This window comes from Polypterus senegalus, chromosome 17 (assembly GCF_016835505.1).
Source record: "Polypterus senegalus isolate Bchr_013 chromosome 17, ASM1683550v1, whole genome shotgun sequence".
Classification (NCBI taxonomy): Eukaryota; Metazoa; Chordata; class Cladistia; order Polypteriformes; family Polypteridae; genus Polypterus; species Polypterus senegalus.
In genome coordinates, this window is record NC_053170.1 from 1,071,642 (window position 1) to 1,090,175 (window position 18,534).

At 45.9% G+C, this 18,534-nt stretch overlaps 1 protein-coding gene across 1 annotated transcript in view; it reads left to right on the forward strand.

Annotated features, from left to right (window-relative positions):
- Positions 1–18,534, forward strand: part of kcnh6a (potassium voltage-gated channel, subfamily H (eag-related), member 6a) — an 86,528-nt gene that overhangs the window by 17,744 nt on the left and 50,250 nt on the right. The window contains exons 3-6 of the mRNA XM_039740871.1: positions 6,904–7,056; positions 10,593–10,702; positions 11,081–11,378; positions 12,105–12,319. Coding sequence (XP_039596805.1) covers positions 6,904–7,056; positions 10,593–10,702; positions 11,081–11,378; positions 12,105–12,319 — 776 coding nt within the window. The remainder of the gene's footprint in view (positions 1–6,903; positions 7,057–10,592; positions 10,703–11,080; positions 11,379–12,104; positions 12,320–18,534) is intronic.

Consider the following 18,534-nt stretch of genomic DNA (forward strand, 5'->3'; position numbering starts at 1 on the left):
AAGTGTCCGCCACATTGAAAAGAGAGACTGCAGTTCAGGCTGTGGATGGTGATTTTGTGTTTTTGGAAAGGTCGCCCAGCCCCAGTGTGACTCGACACGTTTTCAGATTTATGTCGGATTCGTTAACCCTTTGGCGAGCGAGCGAGCGACGTGTTGGAGACCCCTGCACCGTGTTAGCCGCTATGAGTGCAGAGAGAAGTGGTTTAGGACGGGCTAACCCTAACCCTAACCCTAACCCTAAGCCTAACCCTAATTCTTACAATCTGTGGTCCTGCAAATGTGGGCCAAAGGCCAATAGACACCGAAAGTCAAGCCTAGACGCTGACCTCTGTTCTTAATCACAGACTTATGAGCAGCTGCTGAGAGATTTGTCGTATAAATTCATTCATCGTGCTGTAATAGGCGGCTTCCTTTAGAATGGCCCAAAGTCCAACTCCCAGCTGGATATGTGATGGAGACAACAGGGGACTCTTATGTGACAGCACCTGTAGAGTCCTCAGAACCGGACATTGCGTTTATAATGAAATGTTTAGTTTAGATGAACAACACAGAATCCCTGCAGCGGCCGAGCAAATCGGCCAACGTCGGTGCCACCTGCCTGGCATCTCCTAAACCCTCACATAGGAGGAGGACGCGTCGCCTGGCTTTACTGAAATTCTATTTAAGTCCGCGTTTCATTTCAAGCACAACAACAACACCATTTATTTCTGTCACACATTTTCATACAAAGTGCTTTACAGGATGAAGAAAGAAAAGAAGAAATAATATTAGGGAACACAAATTAACAAAGAATAAAAGTAAAGTCCGATGGCCAGGAGGACAGAAAAAAAAACTCCAGACGTCTGGAGAGAAAAAAATAAAATCTGTAGGGGGCCACGAGACCACCCAGCTCCCCCCCTCTCCCCCAATATCAATGACCTCAATCAGTCCTCCTGCTCTTCAGGCTTCACGTGGAAGAACTCGATGATGATGAGGGTCATGAGGACCCCTGGCCTTTGATCCATCCATGGAGGGACTGCTGCACGGTGCCCTGATCAGGTGGTGGGGGCGCAGAGAAGGTTAACACGGAGTGCGCAGATGTGACAGAAATGATCATTCAATGCATAAACCGACTATCAGGGTGACATTAACATGAAGCTGTGAGAGCGCCACACAATACAATACAATACAATGCCATTTATTTCTGTGTATCCCAACATCACACAAGGAGGACCGCGGTGGGCTTTAACAGGCACTCCCTCTTGACAGCCCCCCAGCCTTGACTCTCTAAGAAGACAAAGAAAAACTCCCAAAAAAAAAAAAACCCAGTACGGATAAAATGGAAGAAACCTCAGGAAAGGCAATTCAAAGAGAGACCCCCTTACCAGGTAGGCTGGCGTGCAAAAAGAAAAAGGGGGTCAATACAACACAATACACAGAACAAACCCTCAATACAGTCTAAAAATAAAAAGATTAGAAATACGAAGTAGCATTGTTTTATCTTGGTAGAGTAACACATCCTTCTATAAAAAAGTGGTCAGGATTGTCCTGTCGTCCCGTGAGTGCCACGCAGGCGCGGAGTTTCACACACACATTTTGCAATGCACGATGGGATTTGTAGTTTCGTTTTTCCAGGTAAAAGATGACTTTCTACTCCAGACTGTGCGATATCTTCTTCTTCTTTCTTTCTTTCTATATAAAAGCGGTCAGGATTGTCCTTCCGTCCCGTGAGTGGAAAGCGTAGCGGTATTCCGCTTATCACAGACTTACTACTTGCGGCTTGCGGTACGAAGCGACATGATGTGAGCGGAGTTCTGGTGCTCCCATCGTTCCCTTGCTTTTGTGCGCGATGCGCTGGAAAAATAGACACAATTATGTCTCTGGAAATAATTAATGTTGATGGAGTACAAATGCCTCACCGCGTAGTAAATATCAGAGGGGTTCCAAAGGGCGACGTGGGTGGGGTCCCCTGTTGCGCCGGGCCGTTCACATCAAGATAAACCAAAGCAGGTCCCCGTCTTTTACCAGACAGATCATCCAAACGACTACGCCAGCTGTGAAGCCAGCCCCGACACAGACAGGCGGACATGTTGTTTTTCACCCACCACACGTTTCTTTTACAATATTTACAAATTGCACAGGTCACACAGACCCCAGTCACATGCACAAAAACCCCCCAAAACTCAGTCCTGGCTACAAATGCCTTTCTTCGGGCCGCCTCCACACCTCCTCTGTGCTTCGTCCTTCCTCCTCCCGACTCCAGCCCTGAATGAATGCAGACGGCCCCTTTTAAACAGTCCCCGGATGAGCCCCAGGTGTTCCCGGCATTCCTCCTCTGGCCACGCCCCTGTCCTCCCGGGTGCCGTCCTAAATCTTCCCCCCAGCACTTCCTGGTGTGGCGGAAGTGTTTGGGTAACCGGTCCCCAAGGCATTGGGGCGCCTCCTGGAGGTGACCACGGGCCCCTACAGGGTAGGGCTTCCATGCCCTCAACCATGGCCCCCAGAGCGACCAGGAAGGCGGCCCCCACGTGATCCAGGGTGGGCGTAGACCCACATCCGGTCCCTCACGGCGTCCCGGCCAGGTCGTTGCCCCTGGCATCCCTGACACGCTCAAATGCAATCTAACCAAATGAATGAGTTTGTATAAAATATCAAATTGATGTACATATTGAAGTGCCTTAAAAGTCGGTCACCTAGAAAGGTGGGTCAGCCTAGCAGAGTATATTATTAATACGTAGCCTTAGGATGTCTAATCTCACAGACTCACCACTCTATATAACTTCTCGCCACCTTCCCTTCTATATCCATAACCTCAAACAATTCAATGTAGTAAAAGACAAGCAGGAGTTACGTTACACATAAAATAATGATGTATTACTGATAATATTCAGAAATAATAACAAAATGCAAACTACATTTGAATATCGGCAACCATACAACGTGATCCAATGGTGGGGTGTAGCTCAGGTGGCACACAGACTTGTAGTCACTTAATGTCTCGAGTTAAGGCATCGTTGGTGCTCAGCTTTCAGCCACATGTCTGTTCAAAATGGCTGCTGAGCTGAGCTCTTCATTGTGTTGTCTTCATCAGTTCACGGTGTGATGGTCTTCATCAGTTGTTAACAAGAGAAAGACACTTCTACATCATCACAGGTTAGCAAGAGAGAGAGAGAGAATGTGGTCGAGCAAGCAGATTTATTGGTTTTCTGTCCAACCCCTACAGCCAATAGGACATCATGGTACTTGAAGGCCTCTGAGACAAGCCAATCCAGACAGCCGTATCTCGGACCAATGGGGGGAAAGAGAACATCGTAACACCTGCAGCCCCCCAAGACCATATGTTAAGCTAACCTGGCTTTGTGTGGGGAACGAGAGAAAGACTTTAGCAGAGAAACACTCGGCCAACTGGTTTAAGACGCATCCCCCCAAATCCTGTCGGAAAATTACAAAGAGACTCAGTCGACATACAAAACATTTATCAAGTTATATGCAAAATCTCACATCACAACAAGAATTTAACAGCAGATGATATCCCATAATAAGATTTGATTTGATAAAAATAATGTTAACATACACCAGATTTTTTCATTACAGTATTCAACTAAATTTTTGCAAGATAACACACGGACTTCATCAAAATATAACTTGACAAATCGGGTCACCCCACCTGCCACCCCCAAACGTCGCTCTTGCTCCGGTCTGTCCGCTCTGTCATGAAGCCCCGATCGGTGGAGTGCTGCACTGATGCTTGTCCTTCTAGAAGTTTCTCCCACCTCCACACAGGAGCTCAGCCAGAGTGACCCATTGGTTCTTACCGAGGCTCCTCTCTCCTGATTGGTCAGTTTGGCCAGACAGTTACTGTAGCTCTAGGAAGAGTCCTGGTCATTTCTCCGTTTTGGTGGCCACTGAGCTTATAGAAACCTTCAATACAATACAATACAATTTATTTTTGTGCAGCCCAAAATCACACAAGAAGTGCCGCAGTGGGCTTTAACAGGCCCTGCCTCTTGACAGCCCCCCAGCCTCGATTCTCTGAGAAGACAAAGAAAAACTCCCCAAAAAAACTTTGTAGGGGGCAAAAAAAATGGAAGAGACCTCAAGAAAGGCAATTCAAAGAGAGACCCCCTTACCAGGTAGGCTGGGGTGTGCAGTGGGTATCAAAAAGATAAAGGGGGTCAATGAAATACAATACACAGGACAGAACAAATCCTCAATAAAGTATAACAATACAAATTATACAAGTAGCCACGTTACAATAACGGGGTGTTTAGCAGTTTCTTAAAGTGCTCCACCGTATCAGCCTGGTGAATTTCTATCAGTAAACTCGTATTCCAAATCTGAGGTGCCTAAACCCCCGCCCGCTCGCCCGCCTGCCCGCCCGCCCACTCGCCCGCCCGCCTGCCCGCCTGCCTCACCACTTCCTTTAAGTTTAGCTCTTGGAATTCATTTGAAGATCTGAAGTGACGATTTGGAGTGGAAGGTGACAGACAGGATGGAGCAGATGACTGAAGGCTTGTAAACCATCAGCAGGATTTGAAAGTCAGTTCTTCTTTTTTAAATTAATTTTATTGTAATCATTTCATACAAATCAATTAATTTTTACAAAAAGTAGGATTGAGAACGTGGCACCGGTCACCAGTGCAGTGACGCTCAGACTGGGGTGATGTCTCCGGATTTTCTTTTCCTTGTTAAGATTCTGGCCGCTCCGTTCTGCGCTCGTTGCTACTGATTGACGTCTTTTTTGGGTGGTCCTGAGAGGGGTGTGTTACACTAATCTAGTCGACTAAAAACAAAAGCGTCGACTCATTTTTCAGCCTCTTGTCAAATTTTAAGGGCTCTAACTTTTGCTCTGTTTCTTAAGTGAAGTGTCCTGTTAACCTGATGAAAATGTGAAACGTGTGAAAGGCAACACCACGACCCCAGGCTCATCAAGAACGACGTAGAAGTGTTTCAGTTTGTTATCTTTGTTTTTCTTTTCTGGTGTTCAGGGGTTTGCCGTCTGAGAAACGAACGTTAAAGGTAACGTAACGACCCAATGAGGAACCCAAACCCTCCGCCCTGAATAAATGGGCTTAGAGTGGCCCCTCGGCTATGACAGCAGGCTCCACACACAAGGCACTGCAGTCGTGGCACGAAGGTCTGAGATGACCCGAGTGTTGGTGTTCGGTGTCTTTAGATCTTCTTGTCAGATGTTTCTCTGGACGACTCAAGTAGAATGACAAGCAGTTCAGAAGTTTCAATGGCTTTGGTTGACAATGACATGAAGTCCATATTTGCAGTGTTGGCCCTTCTTTCTTTGTCAAGACCTCTGCAATTCACCCTGGCAGGCTGGCAATCAAGTTCTGGGCCAAATCCTGACTGATGCCAGCCGCCCATTCTTACATAATCAGAATTTGTGTTTTTTTTGTTTGTCTACCTGCCTCTCAATGGGAGTTTCCTGGCCATGGACCCCAAATTTCGATGTTTTGTCCCCCGAAGCCACTCAGTTCTCACTTTGGCCTTGTGGCCCGGTGCTCCGTCATGTTGGTCACCAAACTCTTCTTGGGTGGTTGGTAGAAGTTGCTCTCGGTTGATGTTTGGGTCCCATTCTTTATTCATTGGCTGTGTTCTGAGCCCACCACCTTGGCTGACATGAATGGTCTCCGGATGCTTTACTGTTGGCCTGACACAGGACTGATGGGAGCGCCGCTCACCTTTTCTTTTCTCTGGATGCCTCAGACAATCAGAAATGGGATTCATGAGAGACGATGACTTCAGCCCAGCAGTCCTCAGCAGTCCAATCCCAGAATATCAGTCTGTCTCTGATGTTTATCTTGGCCTCCTTGCTGCCCTTCTTGACGCCCACCAGGCCATCCTCCACAAGTCTTCACCTCACGCCCACCTGCCTGCTGCCATTCCTGAGCAAGCTCTGTACTGGTGGTGCCCCCGATCCTGAGCCATGAATAAAGAATGGCACCAAAACGTCGTCTGAGAGCAACTTCTGCCAACCATCCAAGAACAGTTTGGTGACCAACATGACAGAGCACCGGGCCACAAGGCCAAAGTGAGAACTGAGGGGCTCAGGGGACAAAACATCGAAATTTGGGGTCCACAGTCAGGAAACTCCTCAGAATTCCCATTCCCATTGAGAACTTGTGGTCAAGAGGCGGGTGGGCAAACACAAAACCCTCAATTCTGATTATATAAGAATAGGTGGCTGCCATCAGTCAGAATTGGGACCAGAAGTTGATTACCAGCCAGCATGCCAGGGTGAATTGCAGAGGTCTTGACAAAGAAAGAAGGGCCAACACTGCAAATATGGACTTCATGTCATTGTCAATCAAAGCCATTGAAACTTCTGAACTGCTTGTCATTCTACTTCAGCATCCCAGAGGAACATCTGACACGAAGATCTAAAGGCACTGAAGCAGCAGACTTGGTGAACACCAACACTTTGGGCCACAACTGTATGGAACAACTGCCCAAATGACTTGACGTCAGACAGCTGGCAGACCTGAGGTCCCGTGACGTGTGACATTGCAGGCGTCGGGTTTGCTCCGTTGGCCGTGACTTGTGATGGAATGCTGGGTATTGAGATCAGGTGAGCACTGCTTGCCTTCTGATATCCCATCATATCCTAATAAACTAATTACAGAAGTGTCACCACTTGAACTTGGTATTATTTTTAGGTATAAGAACATTTGGAGTTTACCGATATTGAAATGTATGAAGTTAAATGTTCATATTTCCCTTTTGCACGACCAGTCAAGTTACTAAATCTGCTTTCATATGAAGCACCGACGTAGACTTCGCGATTCTGCGTAGAAATGAATTTTGTTCACGGGGTCTGCACAGAATTATTGTTGACGGGCAGAGATGAATTTTAAAAACCGGTTGAACGCCTTGAAGTGAACTCTTGCTGCTTTCTGTTTGCCGTCGCTTCAGGTACCTGCTTGCCCTGCCTTGTGGATGTGGTGCCCGTGAAGAATGAAGACGGCGCCGTTATTATGTTCATACTCAACTTTCAAGAGCTTCTCCCCAGTTCAGGAAGAAAGGGAGGCCTGCGTCACCGCATGCACCAGAGCTGGATCAGAGCAGGTGAGCCATTCGGCATCAGGGAGGACTCTGACATTTCACCCAACACCTCCGGATTATCTCGTCCCACACAGCAGCCCAGAATTTGAACCTCACTGTAAGTGTCCGCGCTGATTGCTGTGCCTTTTGTGTAAATTCAGCAGGGCAGATCTCCGTAATACAAAACTAGACAAACAAAACGCGTTTTCTTTGCGAGGAATGGTGCCAAGCCGCTCCACAATTTGGATGAAATAATTCTAAAATAAAAGTGCCAGGCCGCAGCTCCTGTTCATTTGAATGTACAGTACAGTCAGTATGTGAGAAAATGTGTTACAATAGACCTTTTGTTCACAAAGAACTCTGGGATGTGCGGTAAGTGCGCATTATGATTTCATGGAGTGTCATTCTCTTTTGCTGGAATGTGGCAGCGGCTGTATTTTGTATTTGTTATTCAGATCGGGTGACGTTATCTGTAGGCTTAGTGTCACCCAAGAGCAGCACCGGGTCACATTAGACTGTCAAGTCGACTTTGGTCTTTGCGCCTTTTTAAAATGTCCTCGTGACACTGCGCTGGTGAACGCGTTGAAGGCCTCGCTGCATCACAGCCCTTAGCCTTACTGTTGGTCTGTTGGTGTCCAGTGATTTCAGGATGGGTGGTCCTTGGCCGGGGGGGCAAAGCTCTTCCTCCAAGTTGTGACTTGTGATTCTCAGTGCCCACCTCATGGCCTTGTGAAGAGAAGGCAGAATGACACCGTCTTCTCAAACGGTTTTATATCTCAGTTCTGTACTTGAGTCTGACCCAGGGGTCTCAAACTGCAGACTTGGTGGGCCGCAGTGGCTGCAGGTTTTCATTCTAACCCTTTTCTTAATGAGTGGCCTGTTTTTCCTGCTCATGAACTCCTTTTCCTTTGATTTTATTTGACTTGTTTTTTAAGGTTTATTTCCTGGAATTTCTTCATCGTTCCTCTGAATCGCTTCACGTCTTTCCTTAAAGAGAAATGAAACGTGAGGCCAACAGAAGACCACCTAAGTCAGGGCCTCCGATCCAACCTGCTGCTTAACGAGGTTCTGATTCTTGTTAATTAAACTCGTTCTTTAATTCCTCTGGCGGAGTAGATAGATAGATAGATAGATAATGTGAAAGGCACTATATAATGATAGATACTTTATTAATCCCAAGGGGACATTCCCACCCTCAGCAGCAGCATACGGATGAAGACAATATTAAATCAAAGCCCGGTCCTCCCTGCGTGGAGTCTGCATGTTCTCCCCGTGTTTCCTCCCACAGTCCAAAGACATGCAGGTGAGGTGGACTGGCGATTCGAAATTGACCCGTGTGTGTGTGTGTGCCCTGCGATGGGCTGGCACCCTGCCCGGGATTTGTTTCTTGCCTTGTGCCCTGTGTTGGCTGGGATTGGCTCCAGCAGACCCCCGTGACCCTGTGTTTGGATTCAGCGGGTTGGATGATGGGTGCACGGATTAAATTAGAGTGATAACAACGCAGGTATAACAGACAATAACTTTGTATAATGTTAACAGAGTGGTGGCTCTGAGGTTAGGGATCTGCACGGGCAATCGGAAGGCTGCTGGTTTGAATCCTGTAAACCCCCAACTCCGGTCCTGGTGGGCCGCAGTGGCTGCAGGTTTTCATTCTCACCCTTCTCCTAATCAGTTTTCACTGCTCATTAACTTCTTTTCCCTTCATTTTCATAGCCCCCCGTTTTTAAGGATTCAGTCCTCCGAGTTGATTCTTTTCTTCATTAAATGGCAGCCAAACAGAAATGTGATGTGAGACGAGGTGACAGATGACCAGCTGAACTGCAACGTCAGACTTTCACTCCAACCAGTTTCTTAATGAGAAGCCGATTCTTGCTGTTAATTAAAGCCGTCATTTAATTCCATGGCTTGTTGCTGCTCTCGTTCTGCCACAGCATGCATTTCCAAAACTGTTGATTTTCTGTTCTTTCTAAGACCACCGTCATAATGTTTAGGTGACCTCAGAGTTCAACCTTACTGAGACCCTCACCTTTCTTTATTTCCAGGTGAGCTGGTCATGTGACGGCTCATTTCGGGTCTCATTATTATTTGGCTGCTAATTAAGGAAACAGCGAAGGGGCCTGCGTCACGTTAATTAATAGTAAGGCAAAAGAAGTCACCAGTTGGTCTCACTAATGAAGAAGACGGTTAGAATGAAAACCTGCAGCCACTGTGGCCCCCCAGGACCAGAGCTGGGGACCCCGGCCCTTAACCTGCAGTTGGTCTGTTAATCCTCATCCATCCCTGCAAGTCGGCCCTCCAACCTGGAGGCAGAAACCAAGGAGTTGGTGGCAGGATTGGCACCAGCCGCCGTAAACAAACCTCGCACTCTTCCACTCCGTCTGAACTGGCGTGGTGCTGAGGTGGCACTCGGGTCCTAATCTGGGGTCCTCAGGCAGTTTGTCATGTGGTGGGTGCAGCAATGCGCTGTATCAGCGTGGGCTCCTAACCTCGTTCTTTAATTCCTTGGCGTGTCGCTGCCCTCATTGTTGTCCGACGTTGTGGATTTTCTCTTTTCTAAGAGCACTGGGGACCTGAGCAGATCACCATTCCTGAGACCCTCGCCTATCTTTATTTTCAGATATCGTATGATGGACACCGGTTGTTTTGGCTCATTTTGTATCTCGTGATTGTTTGGCTGCTAATTAAGGAGAAAGAATCAATTAGGGGGCGGAGTCTTCAAGAACAAGTCAATTAAAATGAATTCAAAAGAAGTGAATTAGCAGCAAACATGGGTCACTGGTGAAGAAGAGGGTTAGAATGCAAACCTGCAGCCACTGCGGCCCACCAGGACCGGAGTTTGAGACCGCTGGTCTGCTCCATCTTCCTTGTTGAGCGCTTATTAAAGATCAAATTAAACTGCAATGCATGATTTCCTCACTAAGCAGATTTAATTGAGCTGGTCACGCATGAACGGAGCAGATATAAGCAGGCCTGGCTGTCAAAAGATCTCGTCTCTGCTATGAATTGAGTCGTCACAGTTGATGAAGGGTAGAATTCTTAAATACAGGATATAAATAAAGAGACCTCCAGAGACCAGTCCCTCTAATGGTGGCACCGAGCTCTGTGAGTTTAACTGTCTCTTGATGGTCTGACGTTGTTTCTTCTTCTTTGTAGCACGTTTGGTCAAATGAAGCAGCTATGGTGGGTGCCGGTAGAGAGTCGATTGACCGGACATTAACTCACATTGGCCATTTATCATTAAACTCGTGCGTAAAAGAACATGAGCCCACCTGAGCTGGAGCCCACGACTACCACACACGACGAAATAAAGATAACAAGGAGTGACGTAGCTAACGGACTTGGCCGCTGTCACCCTGCTTCATGTGGACACGGCCCGGTCATTGAGCTTCTCTTGCAAACGTTTCTCAGCTGTTTTACAGTATAAAACATAATCATTTGAAGGGTCCTGTTCATTAACTGCCCGATATCCATGTCCCCTCGAGACCCCTGCAGTCCTCTCATTGCTGATTCGTGAGCCCGTCTGTCCACAACATCTAAGTCTTTCATGCCTTCTTCACCAGGACAGAGCAGATGCATGAGGCTGAAGCTGCCGTCCCTGAGATCAGCGACACTGCGACGGACTTCCTTCCCCAAGGAGTCGTTTGATGGAGTCGTCGTTGATTATTTACAGGTGAGAGGGAGCTGAGATGAACGTGTAGGAGCCGTCTGGACATTCAGGTCAGCCAATCGCATTGGGCAGAAACTGGGGACACCGCTGTCACAAACACAATGAAATGACTTCAAAAGCAGTAGTTCTAACTTGGGGTTAAATCAATCAATATTGACCTCTGTGAGTCTGGTCAGCAGCGTCAAGAGCTTTAGTGACAAAGTCTTCGGTGATCTGCAATGTGCCGCGTCTTTCAAAATCTGCTGCTGTAATGGAGAACTTAATTAAACAAAATGGGAATTTCACAAGCCTGCCTCTTCTGGCTTTCTTGATTTTTCTCTTGCTTTTTGCAGGCATTGCATATTTTATTAACTTAGACGTTATCATTGGTTTCTTTGGCAGCCCAGCAGTAGTGAAATGCCTCTTAAAGAATTTAGGATCCCCTCCAAGGAGAGCTGCACTCAGTCAGAGACGCAGGCTTTGATCGAGCAGGACTGTCCTCCGAATCCATTAAGCCACTCGTCCCCAAAGCGCACCCCAAACAGACTGGACCCCGATGGACCCTTCACTTTGGGCAGCCTAACACAAGGACGGCCCCGGGACAGCATGCGCAGCCTAAGACGCGCTTCGTCCCTCGATGACATCGACGCCATCAGGAACTTCTGGGATGGACAGACGAGGGAATCGCCGCCCAAAGGAGGTAAACGTGAGAGATTAACGCTGATGGACAGTCTTTGTACAGGAAAGAAAGAAATATGTCTGTCCGGAGTGGTGAGTTCAACAAAGACAACGTCACTCGCGGGACGGGACAAAAACTGAAGTGTGAATGACAAATAGGACAGGCTCCTCGACTCTATCTATCTATCTATCTACAGTATCTATCTATCTATCTATTATATAGTGCCTTTCAGTCTATCTATCTATCTATCTATCTATCTATCTATCTATTATATAGTGCCTTTCACTCTATCTATCTATCTATCTATCTATTATATAGTGCCTTTCAGTCTATCTATCTATCTATCTATCTATCTATTATATAGTGCCTTTCAGTCTATCTATCTATCTATCTATCTATCTATTATATAGTGCCTTTCACTCTATCTATCTATCTATTATTATAGTGCCTTTCACTCTATCTATCTATCTATCTATCTATCTATCTCTATCTATCTATCTATCTATCTATCTATCTATTATATAGTGCCTTTCACTCTATCTATCTATCTATCTATCTATCTATCTATCTATCTATCTATCCAATATAGTGCCTTTCACTCTATCAATCTGTCTATCTATTGAACGTATTGTTGAAGTGTCCTCCTTGCTCTAAGACGTATTTCGTTTTCAGGTTGTTCTTCATTTTCTGACTTTTCTCTTTTCTTCTCTGTGTTTTGGTGAAACTTCTCTTTTTCTTCCGTCTCAGGCGACTCCAAAGCATTCAAGCCCAGCTTGTTGAACTCCACGTCGGACTCGGACTTGGTGCGATATCGGACCGTCACCAAAATACCTCAGATCACACTGAACTTTGGAGAGTTTGGCTCTGACAAGCTGCACTCTCCGTCCCCCACAGAGATTGAGATCATCGCTCCTAGTAAAGTGAAGGACCGCACACAGAACGTCACAGAGAAGGTGACTCAGGTAAGACATCTTGGCTGAAGAGTGCAATGCCATCCGCTTTGAATCGAGTTGAGTGCACAGACGAGTGTCTTCACACTCCTTACACTTTATGTAACTTTCATTTGAAATGTTTTTTGCTTATCCTTGCAGTCTTTATGAAATGGAGATGAGTTCACAGCCCATAGATTGAGCCTTCACTTCATTTGCTTTGTCGGCACTCAAGCTAAAATAAGTCGTGTCTGACGAATATAATTAGATGTAAAAGCTGAAGGACACAAGCAGCAGATTCCTGTTTGGTTCTTTGTGTCCTTGCATTGTGTGAACGGAGAGATTCAGCACAATACAAGACACGAGCACCGGTGACCTGAAATTAAACTCAAATGAAGAGCCACACACACAGAGACACACAGACAGACACACAGAGACATATTTACAGCATTACACCCTTTAATTCTGTGACCCTGCAGTCCTAATCGGTAGTCTGATGTGTTTTCTGTAATGGTGACATTTCTTGTTATTGTCCATTTATGACTTAAGGGTGCAGTTTTATCAATTGGGGTGGTGGTCGTGGTGGTGGTGAGGGGGGCATACAAACTACTGAGGACGATTTGGAGTTTCAGCCAAAAGGACTCGCCTGCCTGCCGCCTCATTTGTTCCCTTCGATTTTCAGGTTGTCTTTGAGTTGAGCCCCCTCTCTGCCGGCTGATCTTTTCATTGCCATCCTTTTGTTCCTCACACGTCACCACATCAGCCCCCCATAGCAGTAGAGATGGCAGCAGGAGATCTCATGTGCTGTCCGAGTGTTCCTTTCATTTTTTGGAGCAGTTTATACAGAGATGTCCGTTGCTATAAAAGCTGCCTTATGCTTCATTGAACGTTTTTTCCGATGGTGACATTTGTTGTGTAAAGTTGTATCTTTGTGGTATAAAATCAATTTTAAGGGAATTCCTAGCGTGTCTTGTGTTTGCCAGTAAGTGCAGTGCAGCAGATCTGCGACCACAGGAGGTGCCAACAGCCCCGTCTGCGCTCCCTTTGGCACACGTCTGGTGAGTTCTGGGCACTAACTGTGTCTTAACTTCGGATGATGTCTTCGTAATTATTACTTAACTCGCTGAAATACCCGGCATTTCCCGGGAGGAAAATAATTTTTTTTTTAATTATTTGAGAAAAATATAACTTAAAAAAACACAACTAGACAGATTCATTTTTATTTTCTGGTTTAGTAATAAGTTTTTACCTGCAGAATTTTTGACAATCAATAAAAATGGTCAATGAAATGAATATTATTATTAGGTTGATTTAATTCTATTGCCAGCCGCCATATTAACTTGTGTTAAGCGTTCCAGTCCACCTGAACTAGCGTGGCGCTGAGGTGTCACCTGTCGCAGGGCTGCACTCGGGTCCTAATCTGGGATCCTCAGGTGGTTTGTGACGGTCGGCAATGCGCTGAATCAGCGGCCGCTCCTAACCTCCTCCTCTATTGTTACAATAAGAATAATGCAAAATGAAAATAACAAAGACAAACATTAAATGACAAACTAAGAATACTATACGGAGTTGTCCTGATAAAACCATCGGTTGCACAGCAAAAACGTTCCGAGCGTCAACTGGACGATAAGAGACATACAAGACGGGAGGATTGTGACAGTCCGCTTTATATATCAGATCGTGGCTAATTGTTGGAGAGGAGTTCATGGGAAGGTCGTGTGTGGAATAAAACCTCTTAATTTATTGTCTTTAGATTCTCATATTGTGGACTGTTGGACTATTTCGCTGTGTCTGGCGCCCCCCTGTGGTCACTAAGCGTCAACGGGCTGATAACAGACACACAGGACGGGAGGATTGAGACCGTCGGCTTTATAAATAAGATTCAGGTCTTGTGTGATTAACTAAGAGGGCACGGAAGAAATTCTGAGAGATTTGCACAGCTGCTTGTCACCTTCTTAGATCAAATTTACTTCCGATTATTCCGTGTGATGCTTTTCAAACGAATTATGATGGGCACAGTTTGGATTTTGACGATGTTTGAACTGAGAAACTCTGAAGGTTCATTGTTTGAAATATCTCCTTTCTTTGTTTTTTTATTTCTTTAGATATTATGACACATTTTCAAACCCACTTACAGTATCTACTCGAGTTTGGGGTCTTAGGTAGCCCGAGGTGTGAAGAGGTGTTTGATTTTATTATGTGGCGCGTGAGGACGTCAGTAGCACCTCGAACTTCTTGTCTTGTTTTCTGCCTTTGTTCCTTTATTTATTTATTTACCAGTAGATCGATAGCGTGCCGTGAGTCCACCTGACTTGTAGTTTGTCCTCCTCTTTCTCTTTCTCTTTTTCTGTACGTTTATCGTTCGTTTGTTCAGACGTTGACGCGCCTGCGCTGTTCCTGAGCAGCTCTTCTCGTCTCCACCCTAGTGCTCTGCTTCTTCTCTTCTTTCTTTTCGCGTTAAAACTGATGAAGTCAGTGTTTGTGTTGTAACTACTTAGTACGTTTTCTTCAGTTTTTCACTTAAGTCTTCAATCTTCCTCAAGAAGGAGTCAAGATCTGAAGAAGCAGGGTAGTGACAGGGATGTGAATGGCGCCCGTACGCATGTGCCACACGACGCCCTGCTGGCCGCTGCCGAGAGTTGATTCTATGATAAAATACAATAAAGAAATAAAAAGAGGAATAACCCTGGAGGTCAATCACCTCCCCGAAAGCGGAGAGAAGACGCCACGCAGTACACGGGGACTAAATCTGTGGTCGATCGGTCAATCGGTCTGCGATCTACAGGTGATTTGAAACCCTGGACAGACAAACGGACAGCCACGCTAGCGTGTGATATAAGAGGACTGCTGTTGTGAGTCCTTCATTAGAATTTGTTAAACATCAATCCATATTAACTCAATTATTGCTCTGAAACTGTTTTTACCAGATTAAATGATGGCTGTGTCGGTTACACACACAAAGAAAAATCTCAATAAAATAGCGTTAAAAAATGTAATTGTTTGTGCCACTGCTGTACCCCAGAACTGAGGAGCCTGAAGGGCCTTCAGGTTGGCACAGTGCTTGTGTAAAAGACGCTCACTTACATTACAAGCACTCAAATATGTTGTGCAGTTTGTCGATTGCCAATTACAGGTGAATAATAACATATTTATTACATATTACATTACTCGCTATTACAGCGGTGGCCACACTTTCACACTTGCGAGCTACTTTTAAAACGACGAGGTCGAAATGATCTACCAACATTAAAAATGATATTCACTGAGTATACTTTATACATCAAATATGTGTTGTCATACCTTGCATAACCGAATAACCTTTAGGGCACAATAACAATTCAATACATTTATTGTCCCTACAGTATTTGGATTTAATAATCGTCATGTGGGTGAAGGCTGACTCGCACAAATAAGTAGAGCCGCATAACGCAGTCAAGGAGGAAGCTTCTTCTGCTCACCCTGAACGATGTTTCGGTGTGTCTGCCTTTGCTTTTGAATTCAGCCGAGTGAACAATGACGGCTGTCCGACTAACTGCGATTTTAGTTCCCTCTCCTTTCTCAGATCGCTTTTCAGAAGGACGTCAGTTTTTATGAACAGTTCCAAAGTGCCTTTCCACATTTTCCTTCTTAGGAATAGCAATGATAGATTGACAGATCAGACAAACGCACTTCGATTGTGACATTGAGAGAGAACAAAAATCCTCTTCCAGTTGCACATCCAGCCCATAAACAATCTATTTTTTTAAATCGTGTCTTTAGTCGATATAAATTGGAAGGCTAACGAGATCACAGCCGGAGTTTTGCAGTAACTCGCTCGTTTGATCGTGAGAGTGTTAGAAGAGAAGAGATCTCAGACTGGCCGCCCTGTATGCCAATCGAGTGGCAAATACCACAGGGAGGATATACGAGAGACTAACATTTATAAAAACATTTTTGAATGCAACGCGACCTGCCTGCACTCCCTCACGACCGACATATTGGGCACCACTGCTCTATTATATAAAAAAAAAATCTTAGGGGGAGATGAGACTTTTTCAAAAAGATGATTTCAAGTCCCGCGAGACGAGACTTTGTGCCAAGAGATGAATTGAAAACCTAGCAGGTGGAAATAAAAGACAAAGTAGAACATCGTAAAGAATTCAAAACCGTTGGCGCGATAAACCTGCAGAGCAAGCTGGAGATCCTCCATCCATCCATTATCCAACCCGCTATATCCTAACTACTGGGTCACGGGGGTCTGCTGGAGCCAATCCCAGCCAGCACAGGGCACAAGGCAGGAAACGAACCCCGGGCAGGGTGCCAGCCCACCACAGGGCACACACACACTTACCAAGCACACACTAGGGACGAGTTAGGATCGCCAATGCACCGAACCCGCATGTCTTTGGACCGTGAGAGTGATCCCACACAGACACGAGGAGAACATACAAACGCTACCAACTGCGCCACCGTGCCACCCTGTTAGAGATCATGAAAGTACTAAAATTCGAAAGTCTCAAAAAACTGATAGTAAAGATCACATGAGCGCAAACAAACGGAAATTATTACTCGGTGAAATAACGGGACAGCGAAAAGAGATCGAATATCTGGACATGGGTGATAGCGCAGAAGTATGGAGATCTTGTTCAGATTTGAACTTTAAGTCGGAGACTTGTAGATCGTCTAATTCGTGTTTCTTCCCAATGAAGAGGCGTATCCACGAGAATTAAGAGATTTGTTATTTGGTGAAAGTGAAATCCACGAACACTACCGACAAAATATGCGAGTCTACAATAATCTGTAGATTTACGTGATTCAGGACCAGATAAGAATTTGTGGTCCCGCAGCTACGACAGGTTTAATGTCAAAGACACCACACGTCGGCCAGGTTTTTTATTTACGATCACAAAGAATCGAAAGAGTTAAACGATCGGACGTATTAGAAGCTCTACAGCCAATAAGGGATACAAATCCATACGTCCAAAAGTATCGCACTTTTAATAATTCCTTCCATTAATGTTCCTGTGATGCCCATTAAGCCTACTGGCATATCGTTGCTCTGATCTGCCCGGTCGCCCTTTTTGTATACTGGGGTGATATCTGCCATTTTCCAGTCCTTCAGAGTCTGTCCAGTGCGCAGTGACTTCCTAAACACAGTAACGTCTGACTTCTTCGGAGTCCTCGCCCGGGGCCTTTCGTGACTTTTTACTTATCTGCCCTTTGGAGGTCCTCGTTTTGAAAGGCGTCTCCAGCGCGATTGTGCCAGGGGGCGCGTTAGCAATAAGAGCCGCCTGGCACAACACCGCAGTCCTACCGGATCAGAACCTCTCTGCTTCCTCTCCACTTCCAGCCCGTTTGATGCTCTCAGCTGAACTTCTTGGTCATTTGCGCCATTCATCTCTGTGGAAGTGAAGGTTACGTCTAATCTGTGTGCCCGTCACATCACATTTCCTAGGCTGACAGGGTGGCACGTCACATCGTCATTCATTCATTTGTGTCCTAGAATCGACGTCGCCTCTCCCTCTCTGTGAAATGAGAACGGCGCCCAAGTATTTCTGGAGTTCAGGAGGTTTCTGCTCTGCGACCTCGGCTTTAGGTTGGCGCTGCCAGTCAGCTTTTCTCCTAACAACGCCAACATTTCTTTCTGTCGCACATTTTCATACAAACGATGAGCAAAAAGTGCTTTACAGGAGGAAGGAATAGAAAAAGATAAAAATCTATTAAAAAATAACATTAAGCAATACTAATAAACATAGAATTAAAGTAAGGTGGTCCCATGGCCAGGGAGGACAGAAAAAAAAAATAAAATCTGCAGGGGGCCACGAGAACCTCTAGGCATTCTACCTGACATCAATGACCTCAGTCAGTCCTCAGGGTATCCAGGGTTCACACAGAAGAACCTGATGATGATGACGGTCACGTGGACTCCTGGCCTTCAATCCATCAATGGAGGGACATCACGGTGCCCTGATCAGGTGGTGGGGGTGCAGAAGACCACCACAGAAAACCAGAAAAAGAACAGAAGAGAGAGTAGGGGGGAGTATGGAGTGTGGGGCCACCAGGATTACATCCATCCATCCATTGTCCAACCCGCTATATACTAACACAGGGTCACGGGGGTCTGCTGGAGCCAATCCCAGCCAGCACAGGGCACAAGGCAGGAACAAATCCTGGGCCACCGCAGGGCACACACACCAGGGACAATTTAGGACCACCAATCCACCTGACCTGCATGTCTTTGGACTGTGGGAGGAAATCCACGCAGACAC